Source organism: Colletotrichum tamarilloi (assembly GCF_030869305.1).
Source record: "Colletotrichum tamarilloi strain Tom-12 chromosome Unknown Scaffold_1.1, whole genome shotgun sequence".
Lineage (NCBI taxonomy): Eukaryota > Fungi > Ascomycota > Sordariomycetes > Glomerellales > Glomerellaceae > Colletotrichum > Colletotrichum tamarilloi.
In genome coordinates, this window is record NW_026849384.1 from 1754773 (window position 1) to 1769973 (window position 15201).

At 54.1% G+C, this 15201-nt stretch overlaps 3 protein-coding genes across 3 annotated transcripts; all 3 read left to right on the plus strand.

Annotated features, from left to right (window-relative positions):
- Positions 1-2159: 2159 nt before the first annotated feature.
- On the plus strand, positions 2160-5065 carry CTAM01_00578 (uncharacterized protein; the record flags this gene model as incomplete). Its single annotated transcript, XM_060516629.1, has 5 exons — positions 2160-2293; positions 2460-2796; positions 3241-3681; positions 4400-4642; positions 5027-5065. The coding sequence occupies 5 exons, from the start codon at positions 2160-2162 to the stop codon at positions 5063-5065; spliced, it is 1194 nt and encodes a 397-aa protein (XP_060389255.1).
- Positions 5066-6284: 1219 nt separating this feature from the next.
- On the plus strand, positions 6285-8219 carry CTAM01_00579 (mucin; the record flags this gene model as incomplete). Its single annotated transcript, XM_060516630.1, has 2 exons — positions 6285-6298; positions 6701-8219. 2 exons carry the CDS (start codon positions 6285-6287, stop codon positions 8217-8219), a joined length of 1533 nt encoding a protein of 510 aa, XP_060389256.1.
- A 3622-nt stretch (positions 8220-11841) lies between these two features.
- On the plus strand, positions 11842-15161 carry CTAM01_00580 (mitochondrial protein cyt-4; the record flags this gene model as incomplete). Its single annotated transcript, XM_060516631.1, has 2 exons — positions 11842-11982; positions 12060-15161. The coding sequence occupies 2 exons, from the start codon at positions 11842-11844 to the stop codon at positions 15159-15161; spliced, it is 3243 nt and encodes a 1080-aa protein (XP_060389257.1).
- Between the last annotated feature and the right edge of the window lie 40 nt (positions 15162-15201).

Consider the following 15201-nt stretch of genomic DNA (forward strand, 5'->3'; position numbering starts at 1 on the left):
GTAGGTGGTGGCAGGATATCATCGCCCAAAGGGAAGGTTTCATTGCGTCCGTATTTCCCGGAGGAACCCTCCCCAGGGAGTAGGGTTGCTTTCTTGCTTAGTTGCTCCCCTTTTTCTTTACGGACCTCGTCACATCACTCCATATCATGCGGGCTCTATAACGGCAACGCGCAATGCCTACTGGCACATTCGCGTCGAGCATGAACTCCGTAAGCGCTCATAGCTGACAATCACTTAATGTCCTTAGAACATAATATACCTGAGCGGCGGCCGTTGGCCCGTCGGGTGTTGCTGATGAAAAGGCAAGCATCTGGAAGCTGACTACGACATTTGTGACCAAACACGGCAAGGGGGCACAGCCATTCAACGGCTCGTAGTGTGGGGGCCGCGATAATCGAGAGAGAAGGCTAGAAGTCTAGATTCAAGTAGCCACGCAGCCTTGTTGGACGGAAAGCCACGAGAATGCCCTCTGCTGACGGTTCATCTCGGACACTCGAGAGCTTGCCTTCATACGTCCGTAGCCTCATGTAGTGTGCAGTGCGGCTGGTCTTGGCTTTTCCCCTAAGGTCCTCCTCATCTTTACTAACTCAAGCGTCCAACGTCGCGCAAGGCTTGCCTCGAATAAATTACAGGCTCTCTGCTGTGTGTTTTTTTCTCCGGTTTCGTATTCTCACGACAGGGAAAGAGATGCGAGAGTGGAAGAAGGAAAAAGCAAAAACTTTCTGTGCTTCCCGAAGTTCGAGCTAGTCGTAAAGGGGCTGAGGTTCAGGTTCTGATCAGTGCTCCCGCTACGCAAACCAAGGTTGTCCCCTCCGCGACGTCGGTGAAACCGTGAAACAAAAATACACAATGCTTTTCTCTTATTCCATATTTCTTTGCTGTCCCGTGGAGCTCTGCCTTTATGTGTTCATGCTGATAAGGCTCTGTCGACCGACTAAACGACCTTATCCAATGATCGCCCGTCAGCAGGGAAACAACAGGGCCGCCGATGGTGGCATAATCCCGTTCTCGAGACTCCCGACATTTCTCGTGAATGTAACTTTCCAGCGAGTCTATCTGTACCGTGTTGACAGGGTTACAATTTGCCCCATCAAAGAAAGAGAGTTCCTAGGATGAATGCGAGAGAAGACCGTCTGAACTTAACGTCGCGGAAGAGGTAGATAGGAAAAGGTTTGGCTGGACTCCGCGATACGGCATTGGGGCTGAACATGGGACGATGTGAAATTCGGGGGTGGATGATGATGTTCAGGCACACAAGCAGGGGGGCAGAGTGACGAGGTAGCACAGACTCACAAGATGGATGTGTGGTTTGGTTTTGCTTCCGTTACTCGACAGAGACCGAGACTACCACAGTAGAGTGTGTTCCTGCAAGAGTGAGATGGAGGGCTGGCAATCTGCGGGCGCCGCATCCATGTGCAACCACACCATAAAACAAAGTCTCGGGGTAAGGAGATGAAGCCGTCACGCTGTCTATCACTGTACAATGGTATGATTGTGAAAGCTTGACGAACCGACGGTCTTGACTGCTTCGGGACACGGGACGGCGAGACATGCAGAGAAGCGGAAATGTTGTGCTACAGCCCGAACGTATGACAAACCGACGCAGCCCTCCCTCTCGAGGCATTTTACTTTCTTGGACTGGCTGCCGTCTCGACAAGCTGCAGAACCGCTGAAGATTTCCGGTTGCTGCTAAAATTGCGTTTGGTGTGCTTCGCGAAGCGCTTGCGAAATTCGCTACATGCAGCTCTTGTAAGCTCATTTGCTGTGCTGGCCTTGTCTCGTCAACCAAGAGACGGGCGTTCCGGGTCAGCAGCAACCATTGGGATACGAGATATATGATGTAGGTCACACCTCAAATCTCTCTGTGTCTGTCTGGCCGAAGTCCTCGATGTGTGCTATTGACATCTAAATACAGGATGAACCCTTTCTAGGTCCTCCAAGTTGGCAATGCTTCATGTTTCCTTTATTGCAAAGTCATGCCCGAATGTGTTGGTGATCAACATTATCACTACCATTCTCGAGAGTTTCACCCCGGTCCCTTAGAGCGACCCTCTTTTTGGACTCTTGAGCTCTCAGACTCTGGAGCCCTGCTGGTGGATTGAGCCATACTTTTTTCTTACCTTACCTTTACGCTACCACTCTATTCGCCGTTCGGCTGCATGTTCCCCTGCTCCCTGGTTCCCTCTTCACCCAGTGGATCCGGAACCAACAGGAAGAGGAAGACCCTCTTCACGCATCCCAGGCACAGGCACAAGGCCCCCATCAGCTGGCAGGGACTCCCGGACTTTGTGAGGTCAGCTCAATACCAGATCCGGCAGTATCTCGTTGGACCTTGGTGACTTGGTGCCTCACAGCGGAGTACAAAGTGTAGCAACCATGACTGCGCTGCTGGGGATTAGCCAGCAGGATCCAAGGCGATTGGGGGAAAGTTTGTGGATGTCATCGACGACCTCGTCCAGGTCCTGGGCAGAGCAAGAAGAGCGGGCAAGTGGACGAATGAAGGCCTTTGCTGGCATTGCTCTCGCTGCCCCGGCGCGCGTACCTGGCGTGATGGGTGCGCTGCCGTGGGACCCATCACGATTGTCACCATCGACTGGTAGGTTTGGACCAGGGGAGATGGAGGAGGACAAGTTATGCCAGCACCGCCCTCGTCCCTGGGCGGCGGCAACGATGGATAAGGACATGGGGAGCGTTGCCAGCGTGGACCAGCATGAGCTCATAAGTTTCCTTGACGACACGGATACGGACGCGGACGAGTTTATCCTTTGCTCGTCTAATAACTCGTCTCCTTCTTCTGTTCCCATTGCGCACTTTCCGATCGACGAGAACGAGATCGACAGAGATCTTTCATCAACAAGAACCACCAGAAGCACCAGCACCGACATTATTTCCAATAGTATCCGTAATAATACTTCGTTTTACTCTTCCGCACGCTCGAGCTTTTCGTCATCGACAACGACAACAGCAACAAATTTGACTTTTACAACGACATCGGTATCGACAGCCACCACGACAACGGCGACAATGGCGCCAACGACCATTACCAACAGCTTCCTCAGCATTGGGGGAGGTGACAACAACGCCGCTAAGAGCAATGGCAAGAAGACAGCAGTAGCAACAGCGGAGACGGCGGCCGGTGGACGGACCAGCGAAGATAGCGTGGACCGGTCTCACGGCCTCTGGAACTATTTGCATCACGGACTCGACGGGTACAGCTCGCCCGATCTGCGTTTGCTCCAGCACAACCAGCAGCAACAGCAACAGAGCCAGCAACAGCATAAACAGTCCCCTTCGTCATCGTCATATCATAACCTCTACTTGCGGCCCGACTCGTCGAGGAGCCACCAGCACTTTCACTTTCCCCGGACGAGCTCCGAGTCGGGTTCCCGCTCTGGCACTGGCTCTACCGCGACCGCGACCGCCAACTCGACGACGTCGACACTGAGGAGCGGCAAAAGTCACGAGAAGAGCAACAGCAGCGGCAGCAAGAAGACCACGGCGACGACGGTGTCTGCCGCAAACTCGGCGACGATGGCTGTGAAGCCGGCAAAGGTCAATACCACCGGATCAGCAACAATTACTGTGCCGCCTCCGCCGGTGTCGCCTTCATCGTCAGGGCCCTTTGGGGCGCAGATGACGAAGCAAGAATTCGAGGCGTTGCCGGAAGCTATTCAGCGAAAGGTGAGCAAAGACATTTTATTTGTGTGATCTTGTTTTCCCCTTTCTTTGTGGACCTGATTTATCCCCAACCGAGACTTCGCTTTGTCTTCTCTGGTGCTCTCTATTTCTGATTATTTCGTTCCTAATTGTCCGCCTTTGCACTTTGTCTCTTTCTCTTTACGGCTCCTCGCTCGAGCACTTTTCTATCAACCCCAAATATCTGCCATTCCCATATGCCGTCCCAATGGGCAGCATTCCTTTATTCGCAAGTGCCGAGTCTCTCGTTGCTTTACTTAGCGCAGCCAGCTAGCCAGCCCCCCTCCCCCCAGCCGAGGAAGTTTGAGCCGAGAGACACGCCATCTCTTCAAATTTGAGGACGGAACTACGGCGCCCGTTTTTGTTTTATTCCACTTCATTTTGTTTCTTTCTCGTCCTCGGCCCTGTTCTGCTCTGCACGGGCGTATTTCCCGTGGCCATTTGGCCCAGCCCTGGGCAGAAATAGAGGCACAGACTGCAGTAGGGAGAGTTGTCAGGGACACGGATGAAAGTGCGCTCGGCCGGTCACAAGGAGACGAGGGCGAGGCGAGGCGAGTCGAGGCGCCTTCTCTCCGCCTTCTTTTCGGATTCCTGAGCGTTCGAGTCGAGGGAGTGAAATGAGATGAGGATGAGGATGAGAGACGAGAGTTTTGTCTGCCCGTCTGACCTCACACTCATCACCGCTCGCTCTTCTGCTGGCTAGCTGGCTGGAAAGGTCCAGACCGACCCTGGACAGAGCTATTCGTCTCCTCCAATGAGTCTCCGACCCAAGTCCAGGGTACCTTCACCTCGCCAACCACAGCCGCCCGAGTTCCGCCGTATAGCTGCAGCGGGGACTCGCGGCTGGGGGGCCGTTCAGGTACCCATCGATGCAGGTTGGCTCGCCGAGTCGTTGCCCAACTGCAGCATCGGCGCCGCGGAGAGGATACACTTACAGCGAGTGAGAGTGAGTGAGGAGAGCGAGAGTGAAAGTGAACTGTCCACTGAGACATGCACCCGAGAAAAGAACAGCCTGCTTCGGGCCCTCTCCCCCGGGAAGCAGCTCACAATCATCACCTTTCCGTCCAACCAACACCCAGCACATCTCGTTCTTCAATCTCTCTCTGCCCCCAACTCGCATCTTCGTCCCCACACCCTCATGCACTCGGCTCCCAATATCACCTTCATTCGCTCGGGGGGGGGGGGGGGCGGCCAGTCAGCATTGGCGTCAGGCACAAGGCATAGGCGCGGGTGGCACAAGGTTCCCTCTTCTGTCCATATCTGCGTTCATGCTCATGCATATGCATAGCTGCCAACCGCTGAAGAGAGCGTTCTCCCCTTCCGCACATAGCTGAAGATGAGCGAATTGGGGGCGCAGGCCACGATGTAGACCGACGCGGCGGCAGTCGTTCACGAACTCGCATATGACGAATCGCATCGTGTTGTTGAGTGTATTGTCATCACAACATCAACAACACCATCATCAACACCAAGACCAAGTCGTCCAATCTCATCATCTCATCACTCGTTGCTCGTCAAGTCTGGTCTTTACACCGTCGGGTCTCATTCGGCTTGCCTTCCCCCCATACGTGCTGCACAGTTCGATGTTGCACTATCAGCACAACATGAGGCGTGTCTCTCTCATGTCTCTCTCTCTCTCACTCTTACACTCACTCTCGCTTTCACACACACAACGTACCCCGGCCTGCCAGTTCAGCCATGAACAGTTCCCGTGCCGTTGTGCAACCCAAGCCCGAACGACATGTCTCACTCGAGTGCAGAAACTGGGCCCAACCATCCGTCATGTCTCTCCCCATTCCCTCGTTCGTCCACTCAGTCCAAACCCCCGATCCTCCTCGGACTCCCTCCTCACCCATCATTGCTCATATTTGCAACGGCGGGCCTATCTCTTTTGGTCGGCAGCACATCCCAATTCCCACATTCTATGGAACCCACCCGGGCCACCAAGTGGTGCCGCTGGCTGAACGGACAAGCGAGCTAAGCCGCAAATGCTCTTGGTGAACTTGGTGCGGCGTGGACTCTAGAGCTATTCCCGCATGGCGTGTGCCGTCCGTGTCTGCGTCGTCTTGTCTGTCGTCTCTCCTTGAGAATAGTCACTATGCACGCACGGCACATGCACCCGCACTGACGCTGAGCATGGTGCTGATGCACTGACCTGACTTGACATGCATCACGGACTCTCTCACGCTCTCTCCCTCACTTTCCCTCACTCACTCTCCCACGCAAGTCAAGGAACTACCGCCATAGCTCCCTCCTACGTACTTGTCTTTGCCTTCCGGTCTTCTCCCCCCCTGGCACCCAGCCGCCCCTCCTGTCTCAATTGACGGTTTGGAGCTTTGCGTCCAAAGTCATGGGTCGGCTCCCGGGCTGTTCCTAGATTGCCTGTAGAAGCAATCCCAATCCCAGAACCCCGAGCTTGTCCCTTGAAGGCCGGGGGGCTGAATTGAGTTCGAGCGTCGCTGATCTCGATGTATTGGGATGGCGTTCAAAGTTGATTCGAGCAAGTGCTCCTCTCTCTCTCAAAGTATCTCTGCCTATGGGTACTGCAGCTTGATGACTGCGGTATCGCACCCGCTCCAGGCCAGCCAATGTCCATTCCAAAGTGATTCCTTCCTGTGTCTGCGTGTCTCTGTACCTTCGTACATCCTGTCCTCAGTATGGTACGGCAGCTGCTCCATCCGTCATGCACCTCAGCAGATGCAATGCAGGTCCCGCTCATAAGCACCACCGCAACACGACGCAACACGACATAGGTGCGGTGCGGTGCGGACGAGCACAGTCTCTGGCTCCAGTCCCATACTCCATACTCTACTTTTAGTAGTGCAAGTGGAGGAAACACGACGTCTCCCTCCCTCTGCTCGTTCCTGCATTAAGACACTACATATCCTCCTTGTTTCTCAATTCCATTCTTGCCCCCATCTACATTCCCGACCACGCCTTTGTATCTTTTTTTTCTTCCTCATCTCACTCACAACTCTTACTAAATCCTTCTTCAGTACTTTAGTTCCCTCGAACGTCTTCACTTTGCCAGTCTTGCTCCGGCCCCTACTCCGCCATCCACACATATCGACATCTACTTTGATCGTCCAGACACCGCACCCACACCAAAGACATTAAAGCAGCGCCGTAAAGAACGTCAAGCCAGACTTGCATCCGACCAAGTGTCCGACCGTGTCAAGAGACGGCCTTCCCGACGTGCCAACTTCCGCGCTTCGACGAGCTCCTCCGTCTACGTACGACTGCCCGACAAGATTCGGAAGAGGCACTTGACTACCGAAGAGCAGATTGTTGCTTCTCGAAACCGGAGACACGACATCATCCTTGACCCGGCTGATGAGGCCATCTACAAAGTTCGAAGACGAGCCTCTAGCCTAATTGTTCAAGACGAGTTGTGGAGTCCGACTCTATCGGTGAGACCTTCGACGATGGAGTCTCGGCGGCCGAGCCAAGATACGAGGAAACAAATGCCCAAGTCGGAAGAGAAGAAGCCCCTTGAAGCTCAGAAGAAGCGGGACTCCTTTTACGACAGCTTCCGTTGGTTGGAGGAGGATGACGACCTAGACCTGCGTTTACATCTCGACGATTACCATGCCAATTTGCGAGAGGATCTACCAGCCAACTCGAAACAGCGCAGGCCGTCGTTTCGTAGGCACCTGTCCATATCAAAGATACCGTTCGGCCGCAACTCGCTCTCCACCAACCGCCCCGGTACGACACCCGCCGGCGCAAGCCATCCCACGACCCCATTGTTTTCGAGTTCTCCAGTCAGCCCTCAGACAAGCTCTCCGGGACACGGCCGGCGAAGATCACGGGCGCTGTCTCTGATTTCACCAAAGCATAGTCCCCAGGATACTGTAGCTGCCTTTGATCCGGAGGCTGCACACTACCAAGATCCCGAGGCCCGGCTGAAGCTGCGAGTATATCTGGCCTCCCCTCAAAAGTTTGACGAAGCCATCGAGTTCGGGTTTCCTTCAAAAGAAGCCATGATCACCACCAAGCCTAGCAAGGACGTCAAGCCATTGAAACATCGACAATCTAGGGCAGCGTTGGTGGACGAGTCAGAAAATCTCCGCACCTTTCTCGCCGACGATCGGTCGTCGATCTTCAGCGATGATGGATCCCTTGATTCGGATTCTCCCAAGACACCCCATACAGTGGAGATGACAGCGCTTCGGCCGCCGCCCATCAAGAATGATCAGCTTCATTCACCCAAACCATCAACGGAATACGCACGGATGCCGGCAGAGGCGAGAGAAATGACACTGCGCATGACCCTCACCCGACCCGACCTCCGAGCCCACGAAGATCAAATGTACGGCTGGCAACAGAAGCCATTACCGCCCAGGAAATCCCAATCGAACGGCCTACGAGACGAATTTCCGACGTCGACGTACGTCCGAGATGCGTCGTCAAAGGAGAGCATAGAACGTCAGTTCGCGGCCATGGACCAGGAAAACGCTCAGGCCAACGACCGAGGCGTCATGAAGCGCTTTTGGAATAAGGTCCGTCGAGGACCGGCATAGCGCTCACCATTCCTTTCGACCATGCTCGGACCCGATGCTCTCGAATCGCAAATCTTACCAAACGCCCGTTAGACACAGGCAGCAAGATTGCAAACAACAACACCTGCATAATGAACTTAGAAAACAGCACTGTTTCTTATACCCCCATTCAATCTGTATACTGCCGAAATTCCATAGTGTCTATTATTTCCTATCTCAACAAAATTCTTCCAAAGCGACCTTTTCTGGGGTAATTGTATTAGAGCTGGGAGTCACTGTTAGAAGAAGCATATGGGGGCCGGGGGGAAGGGGTAATGTGGTAGTCGGAGAGGAATCAGGGCCTTTAACCGCCCTTTCCGCCTGTCACATTTGACTCAGTATTACGGATACGTTGGAGGAGAGAAAGGTCTAGAGAGATGGCAGATCTTTTACCTAAAAAGGGGGGGGGAAGCAAAGAGTTGCATAGGGTAGCATCGTCAAGTGGGAGAAGGGAGGAGGCACTCACGCGCAAAGCGTCAACAGAATAGGCCAAATCAATTAAAAAAAAGAAATCATAAAGAATCGACGTCCGCTCAAACTCTCCAGTGATTCCCCATGTGGTGGGTGCATGGCCACGAGGGAGTGATGGGCTGCATTGGTGACATGCACCTTGTGTCACAAAGGGAGGGGATGCAGTGTTACCTACTGTGAGCACGGCACGATGAAGGGGGGACTAGGTGCCAAGTGTCAGTCACTCTGACGGGCATGATAGGCACTCAACCGGCACAGTGGACGAGTCTCGAACCAGATTGATGGATCGTCTAAATCATGACTACAAAGTGAAGGTTGGTACACTATCGAGTAGAGTAGGAAACGTAGTACCTAGGGAATACGGATTATGTGAACAGTCAACGTGGCTCTGAGCCTCTGACAAGAGTCTGACTTGACCCAGGAACCTGGTTGATAGCCAACTAGCTTTTAAGCCCTACTAACGGTCGGACCCCCTCCTTCCCTTCCTTCGTCGGATGTTCCGAGGTTTGGATTACAGTAATATGGTGGTCGTTATAGGGCCATTTGAAACGAAACAGGCGGTTACTGCGTAGGCTGGCGTAGCAGGGAATAGTGGTGATATGGATTGCATGTTCTGGAACGGAGTGCCGAGGTCTGGATTTTCCTTGATAACAGGGTACCTGAAGTTCATTACCAGACGTAGTGATACGCAGGATAAGGCAAGCAGCCCATTTTCATTTTGGAACATTGATTCCAGAACTTTGAAGGGGCCCCGGAGACTTGGAACGGGATTGAACTTTGACGGAAGAGTTTGGACGTCTTGGCACTTTGAAGTTGTCAGTGTGGTTGAGTCATGATGGGATGAACCCTGGGATCACTTTGTTGTCATGGCGAGCCGCTCGGATCTTTTTTTTTTGTCTTGTCCTTCCCTGATTCTTCCTCTCTAGTCTGGTCCCTTGCTTCAATCATTGCTACAAACATTCGTTGGAAAAACGTTTACGGGAGAGAGGGGGCGGGGGCAATTTTTTTTCACACTACGTTAGTGCCGTCCTTGATGTTGGATACTGTGGTACGGATAGATGGACGATGTGCGTGAATGGGGGGTTTGTGCTTTCGTACCGCGTATATGGAAAGGCTGGTCAGAGGGAGGGGGAAAGGGAAGCGGCAGGCAGAGAGAGAGGGGACTGTGCGCAAAGGGATGGTATCATTGGTATGGCTATGGTGTTGTCGTTGGGTCTCTAGCACGCGCGGGATGGCATGATGTCAAAGTCTTCCCTGCCTACTCCGTACTCCGTACTCTCTGGAAATAAACCACAGTGTGTTTGCGTTTTCCAAGGAGGGGAAAGGGTGGCTTCGGGAAGGTTGTGTTCCGTTGAGACCTCTTTCACCCCTTCCCGCCTTGAGTGAAATTTCCCGCGGGGGAGTACCATTTGGGTGATCAGCCACGGAGCCACAGAGTCAGCCCGCCCACTGGTTCTTGTAAAGTTGGGATTGGCGCGTGAGGTGGAGGCTTGAAACCCGTTCGTGGTGGGCGTTTGTGTTAGGCCCCCCTACTAGGTATGTTGTCTTGTCTCGGCACTTTTATTCACATCTTGTGCTCTGTTTCCTTGTTTGGGAAAGTAGCGGGAGGGGGGAGATTGGGTGAGGTCCATGACCGAAGCTAGAAACACCGTTTGATAAACTCATAATCTTGATTATTAGTTCAGAGACGCTTTTGGCACTAGAAGACGTTTTAGAAGGGGATTAGATGTTCAGGCTTCATTTCGTGGTTAGGAAGGTGCAAGCCGAGGGGGGAAAGCCATTACTTGCAAACTATGTGCAAGCGCGTCGAATGGTTCAGATGAAGAAGAAAGCAAGGAAGAAAGCGAGGGCCCTGCTGAGCGGATACCTACGTGCCCGGTACGTAGAGACTGGGTGAAAATAACGTTGCTTTTTGCTGCAGCTTTTGAGACGAGAGCTCGGGCCGAGGATTGGGGAAAGAAGTCATAGCGTACTACCTAAGGCAGGCAGGTACCTTATGAGGGATGGATTTTGGACGAAATTTGAATGTCCAGCTTGGACACCCGAAATACATGCTCATTGTATGTGTAAATCATATGAGCCAGCCACGTGCGCCTCTCCGACGATTCTCCGGTTTTTGTTTCTTGCTGGCTTCATGTGTTTCGGGGTTCGTGGGTGGGTGGGGGGTTGAGATTTGGAAATCGAAACAGGCGAGGATTTGAGTAATGTGGAGTTTTGCGGGTTGAAACATTGTTCGATGAAAGGGACTTTCGGAGGATGATCTCACTGCTGTGTACAAGTTTCTAGGATGTAAACCTAATTACCCTGCGTGTGGGCGAGACGGATGGAAATGGACGGCGAGAAGGACATGGTGAGCTGCATGTACTCCGTAGGGCCCCGTTTCTAATCATTTGTGTCAGGACCTAGACAAATGTTGATCTCGCGGGTGGACGGCAATCCCTAGATTCTTCGATGAGTCAGAGAGACAAAGACTGAATTGTGTAAATCTACGGCCGCTGCATGAGTTTGTCGTTGAAAGGACAATAGGGCAAACATGGCAAGGCAACACAAGTATGCCGCCTCACTCCGGATGAAATGACCGGATGAGAAAGTACCGATGTGGGGCATCCCGGTACCGGCGCCGGAAGACAGCCATCGGTGGGATCCACTACTCATTTGGGCATACCGTTTATGAAGGGATCCACTGACCATACCGAATGTCCTCTGCCAACAGCTTCCCAAAACTGCTGTCACTATCGATGAAGGGCATAAACTCACTATTCCCCCCAAGACGATATCCTTATGTATCTATGCCCACGAGACGGTGCGTTGCGCCATTGACATCTGGTGCTTTACTTGTTCATGTTTGTTCAAGTTGAACTTCCAGGTTCTCTATGATCCAAAGCGTCGTTAATGTGTTGATAATACTCATAGTTCATGCTAGGGTTACTTACCTTACTTTAATTTACTCTTCAAAGCTAAATGAAGACCAAGTTGAAGGTGATCGGTCACGTGATAGCGCGAAAGTGGATCGAAAAGTGGACACCTCGTGGCGCGGACCAGAAATTTTGGGTGAGCCGCTGCAACAGAACGTCGTGGCGAGGTACGTTGCTCAACACTATGCCCTCACAGCATTGCCATAATATTGCCCGCAATGTTGCGAAACTCGGGCAGACCATATGTGTGCTGGAGATGTCTTTCATCTAGGCCGTCATCATCATCAGTCGTCAGCGGCTTGCCATCCACCCTAACACTCCAGCAGCTGGGGACAGGCTCATCCACAGAGTCCAGAAGGGTACGTCTTACTCATGATGAGGGCTTCCTCATGAAATGTTTCTCAGGATCTTTCAGTCTCACTGAACTCATCTACAGTCATATGCGGGTATAAGGTCCTACTACAGCGGCAACCAGGGCGGTAATCATCGCGGGAACTATGACCACCAGGGCGGAAACGCTCGTGGTGGAAACTATGGCAATGGCAGAGGTGGGTATCGCAAGCCTACGACCACAGCCACGAAAGAAGAATTGAAATACATTCGCCAAAAGTCGGACATCAGAATGCGGCTCCGAGAATGGGAGAGCGCAAATTACTCACCCTCAAAGCGTCTGCTTCAAGACCTACCCGCGCAGGACACGCCGCTGTTGAACTACCTCACCAGACCTGACCTGCTCCCTGGCGCTTTGGGACTCATGAATGGTCGAGAGGGCGAGCTGCACGACAAGACCAAGACAAACCGCGACTTGTCCAAAAGCGATGATCTCCAGGACCTGCGAGGATCTACATTCGCTCTCAAACCCGGTGACCTGGTCGAGACAAGATACAACAGCGGCCGCTTGCCCATCCTGGCGGTCTGTATTGGCCGTCACAACAATTCACAGTACTTTTACATGAGCACCGGTGAACTCGTCCCAGAGCGCAATATTGTCACCCTCTTCATCCTCAAAAACTTTATCGACCCGTACAGACTCAAGCCCCTTGCCGATATTTTGCCTGCGGAACCCGAAACGGAGGAGCGGCGCAACGCGCTGTTTCACAACCATACGCCGGCCGCTCTCAGGACCGCCGCCGATTTGCAGAGAGACTTGATCAAATTCTACCAGGACTCCGTCTCGTTCTACCAGTCCCAGCTCACCCTGGACCTCGCGAGCAAACACTTGGCCACGGACGAGCGGCAGTACCTCAGCCTCGAGGAGATCGCGGATAAGCTTCTGCCTCAGCACGTAAAGGCGGGCGACATGTTCCTCCCTCATCAGCTGTATGCTGTGCATACCGCCCTGAACCGCGATGGATGGGGGTTCCGCCCGCTCAATATGAAGTGGCATAGGCGCAACTACATCTACGAGGTCAGGTCCATATCCGACCTCAAACTTTTGAACAAGGTTGAGAACCAGGTCCGCGAACTGGTGGAGGGCGCCGCGCTGCGCGAAAACCCGGCGCAATCCCTCTCCCTCCTCCGCCAGAATAGTCTCGGTTCTTTTATCCTCAAGGCCCGTGGGGTCATCCAGGCGAGCCGGCTGAGGCGAGAGTGGACGCCCCATGGCATGATCGGACCCAGCAACGACGAGGTGGCAAATCTCGCGACATGGAGCAAGCAGGATCTCGAATACATCCGCTTCATGGAGCTGTGGGCGTGCCATCGCATTGTACCGAAGCCATCACAGCTCGAGAGTCTGGGCTCCACCATTCTCAAGCTGACGGACTGCTACAAGGATTCTGAGTGGGTGGCGCACTGGACAGCCTTCACTTTCCTTCAGGAGATCGGCTGGATTCCGCCCTGGGATATTCCAGCTCGTTACGAGTACAAGCTCGCGGGCACTACGGTCCAGCGAGGCGCCACCATGGAGACACCCCTCGTGGACGTCAACGAATCACTCCGACCTGATATCGCTGAGGGTCACAGGCGAGACTGGGGAAAGACGACAATCTTTTGTGTGGACCCTGAGCAGACGGCCGATGTGGATGACGGCTTCTCTGTCGAGGCGGCCGAGAAGCCGGGGGAATATTGGATTCACATTCACATTGCCGACCCCGCCTCCCGTATCGACCCCAAGTCCGCGCTCGCTCATCAACTTGAAAAGGCGCCATCGAGTTTGTACATGCCTGGGTACAACCAAAAGATGCTGCCGCGGGATCTCGAGCAGGAGTTCTCGCTAAACCCCGGCCGACCGTCTTTGACGTTCAGCGCTAGAGTCAACGAGATAGGAAACATCCTAGATTACAAGGTCGAACCAGGCATTGTGCAAAATATCTTGCACATCCCCAAGCATGAAGTCACCGGTATCCTGCCCGGTCTTGAAACACAGACCGTCAGCAAGACCTTTGTCGTGGGCAAGCCGCCCCCGCCGCCCAAGCCTGTGAAGCGTATCACTACTGCTGCGGATTTGTCCCCGGAAGATAGGGATGACCTTCTCCTCATCAATCGCCTGTGCAAAGCCCTTAAGCACCGCCGCGTGGAGAAGGGACAGCTGCCGCCTTTCGAGACCAGGTTCGACTCCCCCAAGGTGTCTCTCAACCATATCATCGTCAAAGGCGACGCCGATGACCTGACCAGGTCGATGGCGTGGCAGGGTGATCCGTTCATCGAGTTCAACACGTCCACGTACAGCAAGGCCGACCGCCTCGTCGAGACTCTCATGCACACGGCTGGCGAGGTCGCCGCAAAGTGGTGCCAGGCCCGCGCCATCCCCGTCCCCTACAGCACCCAGCCGGACGCGGTCACAAACGCAAAGGGTCTCGCCGCCTACCGCCGTGAGCACATCGATCCCCTGTCGGCGGAAGGAAAACCCATCCCCGCGGAGCACATCCACCGGCTCCTCGTCTACGTCGGCAACTCGGAGCTCTCGGTCAGCCCGGCGCCCTTTTACGCCGTCGGCGTCGACGCTTACGCAAAGTCGACCAGTCCCATCCGCCGCTTCAACGACCTCGTCGTCCACTGGCAGATCCACGCCGCCCTCGCCCACGAGCGCAAGACGGGCCGCTCCCTCGTCGGTGAGGAGCTCTTGTCCGACGAGAATGCCGCCGCCATCCTTCCCTGGACGCACCGCTCCCTCTCCGACGCGCTGCCGATGCTCCACGCCCTCCAGCGCCAGATCAAGCAGGTCGACAACAAGAACGCCCCGACGCACTGGGTGGCGCAGGCACTACTGCGCGCGTGGCGCTTCGGCGAGGCGCCGCTGCCAAAGACGTTCAAATTCGTCGTTGATGCTGTCTACGCGTTTGGACTGAGGGGCCGGCTGAGCACCTTCTACAACCTGGGCGCCTCGGTGGACCTGATTAGGCTGGAGGGCTATAGTAGGCTCGCGGACGTGCAGGCTGACGATGTGATTGATGTTGAGATTGCCGACATCAATGTCGTGACGATGCAGATTTGGTGTCAGCCCGTGGGACGACGACGGGTCGACAAGAAGAAGGCAGCTAAGAAGGATGCTACGCCTGCTCGGGATGCGGCGGCGGCTACTCCTATGCCTGCTTGATTGCCTCGGGCAGCACAACCTTGCAAAACCTGTAACATCA